The 16,653-nt window shown below is 35.8% G+C and overlaps 1 protein-coding gene across 2 annotated transcripts in view; it reads right to left on the bottom strand.

Moving 5' to 3' along the window:
• The window catches only part of LOC150108742 (pre-B-cell leukemia transcription factor 1-like), a 457,214-nt gene that overhangs the window by 16,772 nt on the left and 423,789 nt on the right, over positions 1–16,653 (bottom strand). For both annotated transcript variants that reach the window (XM_090416205.1, XM_090416206.1), the window contains 2 exons: positions 12,330–12,465; positions 7,100–7,193 (listed from right to left, as the gene is read on the bottom strand). In XM_090416205.1, coding sequence (XP_090272331.1) covers positions 7,100–7,193; positions 12,330–12,465 — 230 coding nt within the window. The remainder of the gene's footprint in view (positions 1–7,099; positions 7,194–12,329; positions 12,466–16,653) is intronic.

Below are 16,653 nucleotides of genomic sequence, written 5' to 3'. Positions count from 1 at the left end.
TTCAAATCGAAATCAGATGAAACTATCAACTGTTTCTTGATCAGAGAAAGCAGCTTTATCACTTACTAGCTATAGTAATATGCGTAGGAAATATATTCGCGGAAGACAAATAAAATACATTTGCTAAAGAAACTGCTTAAAAATCGATTACGAAACTCTTTTTGAAATTCGTAACAACTATCGAGTAATTCGGCAGTTGGAAAACTTCAAGGTAACAACCGTTTTTATTTGCAATTTCCATTTGAATGATTTAAAGAAGGGAGAAAGTAGAATAAGAAAATAACGTATTTTGGTCAGTTACTAATTTATTTTCGAATAAAATATCTAAATTTAGTAGCAGTAATATTCCGCGTAAAGTGACAGGGGCAGCTTATGTTCCTCGCAATATATGTGGTAATTTGAATAGTACTTCCTAACTGCTACAGTGTGTTACGTATCACTGGCAATAATGGATCTTCTCTCCTCGAGCCTCATTCGCACGTGGATGTAAAAATGTCATTTCACACTGTCTAAAATTGTAATGCGGCGAATGCTTAATGCACACTTTGACAGAAGAGCAATTTCGCACGAAATAAAATGCTCATAATTCGCGAACAATTTCCGCGCAATCTATCTGTACTTGCGGTTCTGGTTTCTACGAATAAGCATAAAAAATAACGGCAATAGTTACTTAGGTGGAGTAAAACAGAAGATAATGAAAGAATGCAACGAATTCCAGCCGTTGGTATGTGCCATTACGTGTGATTAGAGCAATTAAAGGAGACTAACAAAGAACGTACAGTTAAGAAGAGTCGGGGAGAGAGAGAGAGACGTAGTCAGCGACACCAGCACCAAACACGTCCGTGGAATGCCATATAGAAAGAGAGAAAGTGTTGTAGCTGTTGAAGTGTACAATCTCTTCAGAAGCCAATAAAACGTGGAATGCCACTTCTTGCCCGGGCCTTCGACTGCCACCCACCTAACCAGCTACGAATATTAAATTCCTCGCATGCCACCGCCTGGTCTCAGCTGTACCGCTGTGTTCCCGACGATGTGTGCGTGTGTATGTATGTGCAGCCAATTTTCCGAAGGCAAAAATGGTCCGGTGTCGCGTTAACTCACGAGCCTCGCCGTTGCCATGACAATGGTTGTTATGGTAACAAGAGTATTTCCGGCCCTAACGAAAAGGACAGATGACCTTTGGGCGAATGCGTACGTCCTCGGGTACAGAGGGGAGTGACCACGTCTGACCGTGGCAGGCAGCGCCTTGCTAGGCGTGCACGCGGCGAGCAACTCGACTGAAACAGATTCGAGAAAGCGGAACTTTTCTATAAATGGAAAGATTCAGAGAGGGAAAAACCTATTTTCGTAGCAACTTCTGGAGTAACGGATACGCCTCTTCCCACTGAAGGGCCGTACGCACAGACTAGCTCAAGGACTGCACTCGATATTAATCAGCGGACATTCCTAGAACGATAAAAAGCAGTAATCGAAATAGGAAACACAATCCGCATGAGAAATATCAACAGAAAGTTGAATTGATGCAATGAGTGAATTAAAAGCAATTCATTTGCTCATAATATTTATTGCTTATAAGCAATGTATATATCCCTCCCACCTACAAGAAAATACACGTTTCAAAAATATGTGGATTCGAATTCTGAGCAAGATGTAAGGTTTTCTATGAACAAATCGCTTTGTGAGTTAAAGGAATGTCTTTCAAAGATAAAAATAATAAAATAAAATAAAAAACCGGGAATCTTAAGTCGAATGAAAACGTGTGTGTATGTGTGTGTGTTTCTGAGAGAGAGAGATTCGTAAATCTGTAATACCGCACTCCAAAATCACTCCTTTCGTGTCCCAATTATATACAATCTTTGATTTGCGTTTTAATGTTGCAACTTTTCCAAATACGAAATCCTGTACTCGACTCTAAATACTGGTTTTTAACTGAACTTATTCCGGATTTTATAATTTAAATTCGAATGAGGTTTCTGAAGACATGAATATAGCAAATAATTATAAAAAACTCAGTACAGACTAACTGGGTCAGGTATCTGAAGTGATGCTGCTATCGAGAGAAAGAGAGAGAGAGAATAAATTCCTTTAGACAATCGGTGCTTCAACTGTTAGTATATTAATCGATGACAGGAAAATGTTGCAGGATGATGTTCATAAAGCAATGTGTGCACCAGAAAGAATTGCGTATTAAAAAAACAAAGTACTGATTTTTTTTTTTTTTTTTTTTTTTTAATTTCAGTATTGGATTTTGAATTTTTTTTATTCTAAGAATTTGGAAGCAGCACAAATGAAGTTTCTAAGACCTCTCCTGGGACCCACTAGATTAGATAAAAAAAAAAAAAAGAAAGAAGAGAACGATTAGATACAAAGAACATCGTACAAGAAATAGAAGAATATCAGCAAAATTGGCTACACCACATAGAAAGGATGAAGAACAGTAGAATTCCTCAACTAGCATAAACCTACAGGAAGGAGAGACCGCGGACGTCCAAGACCAAGATGGAAAAACCAACTTCATCTACAGAGCAGAACAGGACATAAAAAGCCTACACCTGAACAGCTCAGACGACGACAAAGAATTCGTTTCTGTTATAACCCTTTATGAATCTTGCCATTTTGTTTTTTAAATGTGAATCCCGCCTCAAGAAAGGTCGTAAATATAAGGTGTGTTTAGTACCGTAAGACCAAACATGGGACTTTTTTCATGCCACTTTAAGACATCAATAAACAGAGATCGTGCATTGAGCAATTTATCTCCCATCTATAAAAGATATTCGAATCCCACGGTGGGATTTGGAACCACAGCCAGCTGACTGGAGAGTGGACAAGGTGAGCACTCAGTCAGCAACTGTTAAATGTACACTCGATTTTATTCTTTGTTGTTTAACGTTGCATTATTCAAAAAATATTATAGATATTCAAAAAATTTCTCGCTCTAGTTAGGAGCTCACGTCATAATTATAAAATTACGATATTGGAAAATGTGGAAAGTTATCCTCTCTGTTTTGAGAACTTTACGAAACATTTTAAACTATTTAAAATGTTGGTTATAAGCAGGTATAAATTATTATCATTACAGAGATATAAACGATGTTGGTAACTCGTACATCACAACCGTCTGTCAAATGAAAATGAGTATTTATCCTTTGCTTAAATACGCAATCAAATTTCTCCGCATAACATCTGAACGGTTGTCTTCATATTAAAATAACAGTAAACCATTTGTATAACCATTATTGTTATCCAGTAATACACACTTTGTCGGTCGCACTAATTATACAATATAATTATTAACATTTCGAACACTGCAATGTTATGATATAGAAATCTGAACTTGTTGGACGTAAGTAGATGAAGAAGGAAGATCATGTCTGACAGCATAAAACAGTAATAGCGGCACGATTTATTGTGTGAATATTGAAAATATGCATCAAAACTAATAACAGAAAAACCAATTTTGTAAAGTAATTACTATTATGCAAACTAAAAGAAAACGATTGATATATGAGACAAAAAAAGCAAGATTATTTAAACAAAAATGCTTCACAATTTCTGTGAATCATTTTTGACTGCTTGTGCAAACCTTCCTAATTCTTGTTACAACAGGATTTTTACTGCACTAGCGAATGGTACTGAATTGGAAAATGGTCTAGCACTCCGATCATTATTAAAAACGAAGTATTGTATTTGTGATATCAGATATTAATAAATACACTGGTGAAGTGAATTTAGGTTTCTGCTTCTATTTTTTGTAAAAACTCTAAAACAGACTCAAAAGGGGTTACTTTTAATGTCTAATGAAAAAGTCATATCAAATGCCAATAATGAAACACTTGGGATTGTAAAAATTTGTTTACTTGGGGGAAAAAAATATGGATGCCCAATTTACAAGAGGATATGGCGGTACATTAAGTTGACAAGAACTTACCGCATTCTTTTATAATATGAGCAGGTTGAATTGCTTGGCAAATGCATGTGAAGCAAGATCGTTCCGAAGAAGCGGAAAAAGGAAGATAAATAAAAACGATGGAACGGTAGTTGGATAAAATACAAATTCTAACAGATTTTGAAGAAAGTAGGAGAATTGCAGATACCAATTCGATGAATAGTCCATAAGGGTATCTAAAGGAAACGCACACAGTCGAACACAGCATGCAGTCTGATAAAGGAAAAATGATAATTAGCGACAAAAGACATTCCTTGGTTAATCAGAGTTGTTCCTACAAAGAAAATACAACACGCTTTATGTTTCCAGTTAAAAACAGTTACAGAAAAGTCTTTAAACAGTTAAAGAAATTAAATGTTTGAATGATTGTACATTTGTGTAAATTTGAAATTTCACAATTCTATAGGAGATTTGTAATTCTGCTTAACTGTTTTTAAAACTGAAAAGAAATGGTCTCTGAAAGGAACTTGCGCCCCTTCAATAACCAAAATTTTGAGCATAATACAATAAATTTTTAGTCTGGAACATTTATAAGCCATCAGCTACGCATCTGATGTATGGTCGAAATAACGTAACACATATAGCAAGAGAATTCAGGTCTATAAAAAAAAAAAAAAGTTTATTTATTTCCTTTACGTCTTTTCTTTTTTTACAATCGATGAAGAAATTTTACCATAAAGAAAAACTACAAACGAGGGAAAGGCATTAAAGGCCACCATGGAGCAACAACAATTTGAAGAAGTAAACATTTTCGAATGAAGTGGAATTACGTTGTTCCTACAACTTACTAATAATCGAGTGGTCTCCTCGTGAAGGACGAAGAAAAAGAAATTGTCTTCTAAAGACAATCTTGTCTACAGCACACATACTTACGGCGAGTTTAATAAGTAAAGATATAGAGCAGTCGTAATTTCACTGTTCAGGGTAGCAATTTTGAGACGAGATTGGGATTGGTACGATGAGGGGATGGCAGAGAGGGGGGAAAGTAAAGGAACAAGCATCATTATTCCCATTCAAAACACATACTGACCGCCAGAGGGAGAGCTATCTTCGAAGTAATAACACGAACTTGAGAGCCAATCACATCGATATGATCTCGTTAGGTACGTAATTTCAAGCGAGAGTACGAAGAAAGAAACGAAGAAGAAAGCAATCACTATCAACTACTTTACGGAGAAGCAATGTCACACCACCCCGGGGGTCTATCATTAAACCCCTCACTACATCCAGATCTACATGAGGGCTACGCCTGCTAGTCAAAGATGGGCTGCTGCAGTCAATCAGTCCCACATAGGAAGGATGGGGGGGGGGGGGAATTCTGTATCGCTGTCACCCTCTCCTATCGAGCCGACCCATTACCATGATGAAGGACTTGGTGCAGGGTGGAGTAGGGAGAGTCAGCAACGGACGATGTCAGCTTGTCATGAATACATTTATTTTCAACGATTAGCTACAGGGAGGCTCTCTTGAAGCACGTGCCGTTATGGCACACTGTGACCATTCCTACAGAACATTTTGATAACGGCATTTACGACACAGAAATTTCGAAATGTTCTTTTCGTTGTGTGTGTGTCCGCAGATTACGAGACACTGCTTGGCTCTCTTTTTTTTTGGTGACATACGCAGCTCGTCAAATGGCACCGAACACAAAGCGAACTTTTTTGAATTGTAATTTACTGCGATTCCCCCCCCCCCCCATTATGTATACAGGAGACACTCCAAGGTAGTTAAGAACACTACGCGGGTGTAGTTATTAGTACGGGCACGAACCCATCTGATGTGCAAGTTCTAATTAAGGATTCAATCGACGTATTCTACTTCGTTTAGAAACGGGTTACGGCAAAAGTGAATGAAAACCTTGACGGGTCTTTTTTTTTTTTTAATCTTTAATTTTTCCTAAACTCATCCCAGTGAACAGCCAGCAAACTGCTAAAAAAAGTATTGCTACACCCACTAATTAGGCAGTTTCTTCCTTCACGCAGTGATGTTTTGCAATAACTCATTCTTAATGTGAACTGTGTGTGTATCAGAGCTAGCATTTTTCAATTCAACTATTAGTTCTAAACAAAAATTTTAAATACTGAGCTAAACTAGGGATGATGGCATTCTTAAAATGGAATTTATTTATGAGGAGTTCCAGGATGATCGCCATTGACTTATCATGGTACGAAGTTGATCCTGTGCACATATCATACCACTTGAGTACAACAATTTAGAAACTATGTTAAAGAATCATAATGAAAAAGCTGCATCTTGGGATACCTTTAACGAAACAAACTCGCATTGTAGATAAATCATCCGAAAGTACCAAGTGATCAGATCTAAGACTGAATTCACAATACTGTCATAGTGGGACGTATAGCAGCGACTCTCACGTTGATTGGCCACCTGCTGGAAGTATGTAATCGCTTTCTTATTATGTGACAATCATCGTGTAACACGCTACTATACGCAACACTATGTAGCATCATGTGAATCCGGCATAATAGACGGTAGCCAAAGCAACCGTCAAAGCGACGGCAATGGAATGCCCTGACGTTCACGTATTTAAATAGCAAATAAAAATGAGACATTTCCTACGTTTATCCCCCACAGAAAATTCGTCACTGGAAACCAAACCACACTCACAAGTGCATGTTAACTTCATCTTTGGGAATAAATATGTGGTATTGATGTGCATAATAAATCCATTGATACTCACGAATTGTCTATTATGCCACCATAACATTCGGTTCGAAGGGGAACGAAAAAACTATTTTGACTCATCATAGTATGAGGTTAATTCTGTGTACTCTATTGTTATCAGATTTTTTTAAAAAAAATCTTAAAAACACGAAGTAGCCACCTAAACGTTAATTCTTCAAGTCAGGCTGGTCATCCATTCCGTTAACGAGCTTTCTGATTTATCGAAAAACAGATGAAATACTTTTGCCATATGAGGAAGACATTTCCTATCTCTGCTCTGCTGTGGTAGCAAATTTGCAGACGTCTCATTTCCAAAGCCATTGCCGCTACGAATTCTGTGTGGTGTATGTGTGTGTGCGCGCGCTTGAAAATTTCAGACAAACAAGAGAGAGAGAGAGAGAGAGAGAGAGAGAGAGAGAGAGAGAATGCATACGCAATAAACCAAAAAAAAGTACGACACAAACTCACCGGCTTTTTTAGCAGCATACAGATTCGCTTCTTCTTGTGCCTTTCCAATGTTTTTCTTGTACCTAATTCTTTTGTTTCCAAACCAATTGGAAACCTATAAAGAGAAATAAACAACATAATGCATTTTCTTCTAATTATTTCATATCAATATGTTAATAACCAAATTAGTTTAATTATGTTATATTGAATATCGTATGATAGAAGGAGCGTTACTGTCATAATACTACCTATCATACCGCCACAATACATGACCAGAGTCACGTGATCCTTTTATGTGATGAAAGCGAACGATAATAGTTCAAATGACAGAGAAAAACTAATATAATATGATTTGTTTCTTGGATTCATTTCCTTCTCTTATTTCTTTAGATCTATTTATATCTTTACGATGAGATAATCAATGACTTCTAGATATAAATCCAATACTTTTAAGGGAAAGTCCCGTTCAATAGATATGACCGCCATTAATTACATCGACAAACATGATAGTAAAAAGAAGGTTGGTAGTTACCTTCAACAGTAACTACAAACAAGATGAGTCCTATCATTGTTGAGGAGGTTCAACTTCATATCTTCGTAGATCTTTGAGAAGATTTATTGGCCAACATGGAATTCGGAGAATAATTCTGTCCTTGAGGAGGATATTTTGTCGTTATGGACTTCGATATCGCACTCCAGGAGGACTGGCCTTGTTAATATTGCATGAAACAACGAACACACCCTCGGCCGTTTCAACCTCGTCTCAAATAAGCAGTCTGATCAGCTGAATGAAACTGAAGTTACATCTTTATATCAAAGGAAAGAATGATAGAGGAATTTAGACGTGCTATAATATATTCAGTTACTTTATTCCACTTTGTTTACTGCGCAGAAACAATTACTATTAAGAAAAGATGTGCGACTGTTTTCGGTACTTTATTCAACAGTTAAAAAAGTATGGAAATAAACGATAAGCTGTATGATTGCTTTAAGGAAATTAGTAATCAGAATTCAATTATCAACCACTGATAATTACAACGATGATAAAGTAAATACACGGAAAACAATTCATACCAATATTAAGCAGATAAAGATCAAGCACAAACTACGTGATTCAACCAGTAAATATGCAACTACATATAAGGAAAAATCGTGTGAAAGAAGAAGTCACTTTCTTTCTGTAATGCAAAGAATTCCCACAATGACAAACGTTACATACGAATGCCAACTTTTGTGTTAAAGTTTGATAAATAACGATGAAATGTTACCAAATGATTAAAACAGCACAAAGAGATGTCACTCCACCAAATATGGTTAGTTGTAACGATGATACTTCTTCAAGAATGAAGAACTAACCAGGAGTGGGACGGACACAGTATACATATAAAGACGAAAGGTCTAAGAAATGCTATCCGATAGAATGTCCTGCACTGTGAACATTGGCAATTCTCTCGAGTATTGGTGATGATTTCTATTTACTGAATAAATATACAATAGAATGGTTAATTCTATCTTCAGCCACTCGACTTTGTCGATCAACCGCAAAGGTTCTCTATCGGCTCTATTTGTTTTACAGGGTTGAATCCCAATTCCTGAAAAAAAAAAAAAAAGAAAGAAAAAAAAACCCTTCCGAATGAAAGACTAAGTCCAATTAAGATGAATTAGCTGTCGCATTCGACATTGAATCCTCTAGGAGATGCCAAAAACCTGTAGGGAAGTTCTTCGCGTCTCCCAGAAGATTCGAAACTGGGTCTTTCCAACTAAATACGAGGGACATGCGATTTACTTGTATCTGGCCAAGTAAGGTTGAACCCTATACCAGGTTCTTACCGTAGGTGGACTCAGGATTAAATAATCCAGAAATCCTACTCTACAAACCACTAAACACGGGGCTATTTTATTTTCAATTCGCTTCAGACCTGAAATAAGCAGGGTGTCAGGCTTGCCAGTTGACATTTCTTAGGACTGGAAAAGCCAGTTCCGAATACTGGTACTTCTGGACAATGTATAATAGTAGCATTCGAATGGAAAGACGCGCTTCAGATTCCAAATTGAAATTTAAAACAGCAGGCAGAAAAGGAGAACAACAGACAGGAACAGAGACAAGTTTTATTGTCTTAATCTGATCTGAAATTAGAAGGCAATTTGATGCGCATTTGGAATCATACGAATAAGACTTCCGATATCTCCCTCTCAAAAATCTACTATAATGAAATTCGATCTTTTAATAAAGGTTGAAGACTCGTGCAGATAAAAGGCCTAAGAAATTTCGCTGAGAAGAAAAAGCGATAAAAAAAAGAAAGAAAAGAAAAAGAAATAGACGCATTCATATGTTCAAATGAAGACCAAAATTATGTACTGATGGTTGACATCAACCAAACACTCTAAGGGAAAGGTCACTTAAACAGAATAGGGGATGAAAAAATGTTACTTGAACAAATCAGTGATCGACAAATCAAAGACCAATTTGGATGAAGAGTGTTCACAGAAAACTGCTCATTAAACATTAAGTTTGATGAACTCTCATATTTGCTAGAACCTTTCTGGGTACACACCAGAAAAATGATGATGGAAAGCATTTGCGATCTGCAGGGTTCAAAATTTTCATAACGGAAGAAATAAGCCATGGAAAATTTAATAATCACATCCCAAGATAAGATACATTTAAAAAAACAAATTTTGCTTTTCGTTTGACTAAATTATCAGAAACAATAATATAAAACCACATAACAGCACACTGCCGTCAACATCAAAGAGGGAGAAAAAAAAAGTTGGCCGACACACCCGCAAATGAACAGCACTCTCTAAGAATAATCAACATTTTCACACAACGCCTCACTTCAGCTGAAAATAACAAATGAAAATCTGCTCAGCTGTACAGACCAGAAGAAAAGGAAGCCAGTGCAAAGTGCAAGTCTTGAAATAATAGTCTCCCTTGGTAAATAATTACCGTAAATCCTTGCGTTGTGGAAGAGCTGCATTGATTAATTGAGGGATTTTAATCCCTTTTTGCAAATGCGAATAATGACGAGAGAAACTGAAAAGAACGAAATGAGCCAGGTGCTGTGGCAAATATTGTAAGCTATTGTTTACTTAACTATAAAAGTCATAATTTACGATTCACTGATTATATTATAATAACGATCGCACTTTCATAGTGCAAAAACCACACTTTTACTCGCAGAAGAAATTTAGGATTATCAGGTTTTAATTAGGGAACAGTTAGTATTTCCATTCGCAAGCTGATTAGGGTGGGCATTAAGCTGATTAAAATATTTTGAATATTTTAAACAGTACAAATATATTTTGATCTGTCAATTCAATTATTCTTTCAAGCACTGCCTTCGTTTTCGGCATGAAAGAAATTAAAATAACAGACGTATGCATCAAATGCGCAATTACCCAAGTAAGTGAGAACTCAGAAAGGATTTGGAATTTTAACTGCTTGTTCTAAGATACTAGTAATTGATAAAGTTATTTTTGTTTTTATTAAGAATTTCCATAACAAGATTTTTTTTTTTAAATGTATATTATTTTATATATGAGAGACTGTAACACCTACAGCACAAAATGGTCAAATACAGAGAAGGGCCTTTACCGATGCTTTTCTTGAACTGTAGATTGTAGTCTTAGGAGAGCGCTAAAGACAGAGGCAGTGAGAGAGGTCTGAAGATGAGCGCTGACCAGCCGCTGCACGTATTTTTATATGTTTGAAGAATAATTGTTGAGGTATAATGGAAGTCAGTTCAATAGAACAACGTCCATAGAAACATTCACAAAGGCTGCAAGGCAGACGCAGAATGTTTTCAAATCAAATAACCAGACAGTTCTCTTCTGGATAACGTCAAGAATTTTTAGAGCAGTTTTTGGTACACCATCATATGAGAAGCATATTGTATGGTTGAGCGTAATTCGGATTTGTATAGAGTTAGAAGGTAAGACGTAATGTGTTTTGAAAGCAATGTATTTGTGTCAGGTAAGGAGGACACCAATATACGCCAGACTAAGAAAAGAAATCCGATTTTGTCTAAAAAAGATGTAAACTTTCTGGGTCAAGTTTACATCTTTAATTATCATCAACGAAATTATAGATAGAATTTCAGTTTTTTTTTTTATTGTTCCCATACACGAGAAATAAAAGTACATATAATACATTAGTTCCCTGTGTGGGATACAGGTGAGGATTGGGAAAGAAGTGTACTGACATGTTTAAGTTAAGGGATATCGTTTCTTATCCGAATAAGAAACTCAAAGAGTTTCATGCCGAATATAGTAGAAACTATATAAAGTTCGGCGATTCCAAGCGTAAGCAAATACCTGGATACTGTAGCAACTGACCCTAAAGGTAGTGCAAGCTGAGGCAACTCGTGTCAAAGGTGGAGCAAGTTCCGATCACTATTCTTGGTATTTACCAATAATGTGAACTTAGCTCCTAGGAGCTGTATTTCTGTTCTACATTATGAGAGAAGGTCACTACCCAGACCGGTTTCAAACTTTATTGAGGTCTCATCAGTGAATAGGTAGACCTAGTTAATATTAAGTTTGTAGCGAACAGAACTTCTCTCATAATGTAGAACAGTAATACAGCTCCTAGGAGCTAAGTTCACATTATGGGTAAATATCAAGAATAGTGATCGGAGCTTGCTCCACCTTAGACATGAGTTGCCTCAGCTTGCACTCCCTAAAGGGTCAGTTGTAACACTATCCAGGTATTTGCTTACGCTTGGAATCGCCGAACTTTCTATAGTTTCTACTATATTCGGCATGAAACTCTTTGAGTTTCTTATTCGGCTAAGAAACGATATGGGATGTAATATCCCTTAACTTAAACATGTCATATGTCGCCGAATAAGTGTATTGAGTGTATTGACTAATAAGTGTATTGACTTTTTTTGAATAGTTGCAGTTTGTAGGTGTTTGAGAATACTTCATGAGGAAAGCTGCATAATTTCCCCCACCATGTGACAAAGACTAAGCCAGTCGTCTAACATGGATGAAAGTGAAATCTCAAGTTTTGTTAGTTTTTCTTTTACTAATAAAGCAATGCATTTACTCAAGCTGGATCATACGAAATATTAATAACACTGCCCACGTGTCAAGTAAGATGCCAACTGAATGTAAGATATATAAGATTTAACCAATTTCTAATCTATTATATCAACCACTGAATTAACAAACTAGAAAAGTGGGATTTGCTTTTAATATTAAAAACAAGAAAAAAAAATTACTGCTTGACTTGGAAGTCACCTACTTGCGATACTGTGATTCCACATTTTCTGGCCAACTCTTCTTTCGCCTCTTCACTGGGATAAGGGTTGGACAGGTGTGAGTAAAAATATTCATTCAGGATTTCGGTCGCCTGTTTACTGAAGTTACGCCTTTTCCTCCTAAGAAACGCAAATCAAAAACTGTTACAAACAAAACATGGCGAGAGGTTACACTGCATACACATAATATATTGTCTTTTGAGAGTAAAAGACAAGAGTAAAAGAGTCTACGTGGCAAGTGTGTGTCGAAGTGGACATCCCCACTATATTTCCATAACTCTACTTTTCATTCTACAGGATATTAATGTCAATCGTTTGTTTGGAAAGTCATGAGATTTAATAAAGATATTAGAAAAAGTTGTAGGATCGTAAATACCAAAATGCGGCTTAATGATAATCCGATTTTGATAATCAGTTGATAAGAGATATAGGACTTTTATCTAAGTTTAAAAGCAATAACTTTTCTTTCTAAGCGAAGAAAAACGAGCCGCCAAAGTTACTGCGCAGATATCTGTAATGATACTTGGAATCTGTTTCTTTCCTTGTTCGTTTCAGCAGCATTCTTTGTCATTAAATCACTTTTTTGATACCTCCAAGTAACAGCTTTATTTCGATGTAGTACTAAGTTGTTTACAGCACTGCTCGTGACCTCAGGTGTGACAATTAACTAGACATAACACCGTGTACTTCGCATTGGTTTTTATGTGTTGTGGTACTAAACAGCCGATATGTACTACCATCGAACATAGGAGATTTTTATGACGTCATAAAATGCAAGTTTGGGATGTGATGTTAGGTGACAGATGGCAATCTAAAGTCAACAGATTGTAACCACGTTATCCATAGAATAGTGATGTGGAGCTGTTCATTTTATTTTATTTTCCACCAAACTTTTCTCAATTGTTATAAGCAAAGGCCAACGACACTAAAAATGAAATAAAATAAATAAAAAAAGGCGAGCATTATTTGACAAATTAAAAGTCCAAAAGTAATATCTATTAATTAGTGTCCATCGTTGAATTTCATTTTTGCTTTCTTAATATCTGCTTAAAAGCCTACTTTTTTGGCTCAAAATGATTACAAATATACAGCGATATGTATTTACAAATCTTCATTTTATAACGGGAAACAAAGATTTGGAGATAAGTTGGAAAAACAAACAGCACAAAGTTCATGAAATAAAATTCCTGTGATCTTGAATTAACTTAATACTAAATGTAACAGAAGGCGAATCTTAAACTAAAAAAATTTGAATTTATTAATGTCTTCAAAAAAGGTGTTTTCGAATTTTCATGAAAAAATAAAATAAAATAAATAGCCTCGTAAATTCTCAACAATTTTATTACTAGACCGAACACTAACCATTCGTTTATACTATCTTAAGTGCAATCTGCGCATCCTAAGATTTTTTATCCATCAAATATTTCCTTAAGCTATGCATCTAACGTTCTCAAGATGATTTAAATGTAAGTCAAATTAATAAGCGTAGCAGAGAAATCGTTCTGGATCGAAGCTAAGTTAGTGGTCCAACAATTAAATATATATCAAATTCACTTAAATTCTCATTTCTAAATCCGAAGTTGCACACATTATATCAGCTGTTAAATGCCTTTACTTTTATTTATATCCATGTTTTCCGAAAACTGAAGAAAAACAGGATAATGGAAGATATTTCAATACCTGAACCAATGGTAACACGGATGGAAGAGTAGATTAGGTGCAGATGTTTAGATGTTTGTGTAAACATTTCTATTTTTTCATCATAACAACTCAACCCGATGCTAACGAAGAGGCGACCCAATCAACTGCTTCACTAGCCTAGTGTATTGGGATAATCAGGAGTTACACGGTGAAAATTATTTCTTCACTCGTAAATTTTGTTAGGACATATCAACGAAGCATTTTGTCTACGTAGGGCTGATTTTGCACATCGCACCGGATCAGTTTCCGATGGATCTAATTGCGAGTTCATGGTGTCTTCATCTACCGTCAAAATAATTCGTTTCGCTTCGGTTTTGTTTTTCCCTACGAGATGGTAACAACTGACATCTTTTTCCAAAGAGAAAAAAGATGTTAAATGGAAATGTTCATCTAATATTCAGACATATCACTGAAGCAGTTTATCGGTGCACCTCTATGTCAACATCTATTTACTTTCACAATTAGAATACACAAATCATTACACATTTCACGTTGCAAATACTATGACAATACCATATCACTAAAAAAAGCACAAGGTGAATCAGGGTACAAGGAGGTTGACAGTTTCGTAATAATAAATTTATGATAGAAAAAAAATCTACAAATGCAAATTTTGAAATCCATATCCTGCGGAGTATAAAATTCAAAACACGACCTTTTTTCAGAAGTCCATACTGTGAAAGAAGACAGAAATATTCTTCATCGCAATCCTTGTTCGTTTAGGCTATAAAACAAAATATCCCGCCCCTCCACCTAATCTGGTCTGAATCTAATTGTCATTTGCATATATCTACGTTAACAAATGAACAAAACCACAAAAAAGTGCTACCATATTCGATGCAAAATAAATGCAGAAATTAACCAGTGAGGTTTATGCCTCGAAACAATTCTTCTGGTATTAATAGACAGAAGATGGCAAAATATAAATACAAGAAAATGCAACTTACGGAGAGCTAAAATCAGAGGACACCCAACACATTTATCCAAGCATTTTTAAAGGGATAAATCTGTACGTTAAACTACAGATTAACGTACTCCACCGAGGTAATTCTATAGAAATATTTCCGTAGTTCCTTGATTATAGCTGTAAGAAGACCAGAAATCCTGCAGAAAATAAAGGCGTTCATTTTTCAAACTTGGCCTCGTGCAATCAATACAACCCAGCAATTACAACAGGAAAATGAAACACTTGTTTTGTGTTAATAAACAATGTGATCAAAAGGCATTTTCTCCTTATAACAAGTCCATTTTTGCACAGTACCAAGAAACGATTATCTAAAGAGATGTAATAGCTAGATCCAAGTATATTGCTTGGTTTTCTAAAGATTTGCCATTGCAATAAAGGTGCAATAGACCAATATGTTTAATATCGAAACAACTGTCATGGATATATTGAATTACTACGATTTTAAAGCGCACATTTAAAGATGCTCAAAGAAAATTGTTTTGAAATGTGTATAAATCTGCCAAATTCCATGAGATTTGCAGTCCTAGTTCAATCTTCAAAATAACTCCAGATGGTAGTCTGACATCCATCTTTAACTGCATATCAGCCAAAATATTTTATCTTCCACCCATGTTTTTTCGTAGTTTTTGCTACTCGATTTCCCCCCCCCCACACACACACTCAGTTGTGATATTATTAGACACTTAGGGAGATATAATCGCTTCCATCCACCGCTGGATGCACAAGGTAATATTTCAGGTAGTGCCAGTAATCAATACAAAGCCCGGCAGCAGAGCAAACCTCCTAGTTCCCTGTCCACCTTAACTATAACAAACAGATGATTCACAGAAAAATACAAAACATTAGAAGCCGTTTTAAAAATGCCCCCAGCTAGCCACAGAAACGGTGCCTTGGAAATAAAGAACATAAAACAATAACATAAATACAGTATATATCACATGATGCGCTCAAGTGCAAATTTTTGTTTAGAAAAAAAGGGGGTTAAAGAATCTGCGGGTCAAACGGCTTCTAATTTCTTCATTATACAGAAAAAATCACGAAGCACTCACTAAAGAGGAGCTCGTACGTGTGTAAACTTATGGCAGTGGATTTCTCTATGACTGAGCTAAATACAAACAAAAGAAATATTTTAGTCATGACATATATTCGTATGATAGACGTTGACAGATGAATGTCGCATGGCTAGTATTTGTAAGCGCAAGCAATGCACAAAAATCACTTCTTATGCTACTGCTATTGGAAGAAGTAAATGTAATGGTTAGGTTATATCAACTTACATCACGATGGAAGACTTTTGCACCTGGTTTTGCACCAGCGTGCATGCTAATCTTGTACCTTACCGTAAACGCACCTGCTTAGTTCATTTCAATAATAGTCGCAGGATAGGTTGAAATTATAGGTGTTGAAAATCTAGTACGTAAATACTGTTGATAAGATCTGCCCAATAAATTAAATTAAGAAAAAAAGTGCGAAATAATATCAAAAATACTTTGCACAAACATCTGTAGTTCCGATTATGTGAATGTTTTTCGCTGCATACATAAAGACATTGTCTATCCCGCTGTATCAATAAGTTTGAAATTATTTTCTATCTGCCACTACGTCACAAGATCAATAAGGTAGAATTTAATATGAGATAA

This window comes from Typopeltis vanoorti, chromosome 3 (genome assembly GCF_054136105.1).
Source record: "Typopeltis vanoorti isolate ZY-2024b chromosome 3, IOZ_Tvanoo_1.0, whole genome shotgun sequence".
Taxonomy (NCBI): domain Eukaryota; kingdom Metazoa; phylum Arthropoda; class Arachnida; order Uropygi; family Thelyphonidae; genus Typopeltis; species Typopeltis vanoorti.
The sequence above is the reverse complement of the archived record's forward strand: the minus strand, read 5'-3'. Positions and strand labels throughout refer to the sequence as shown.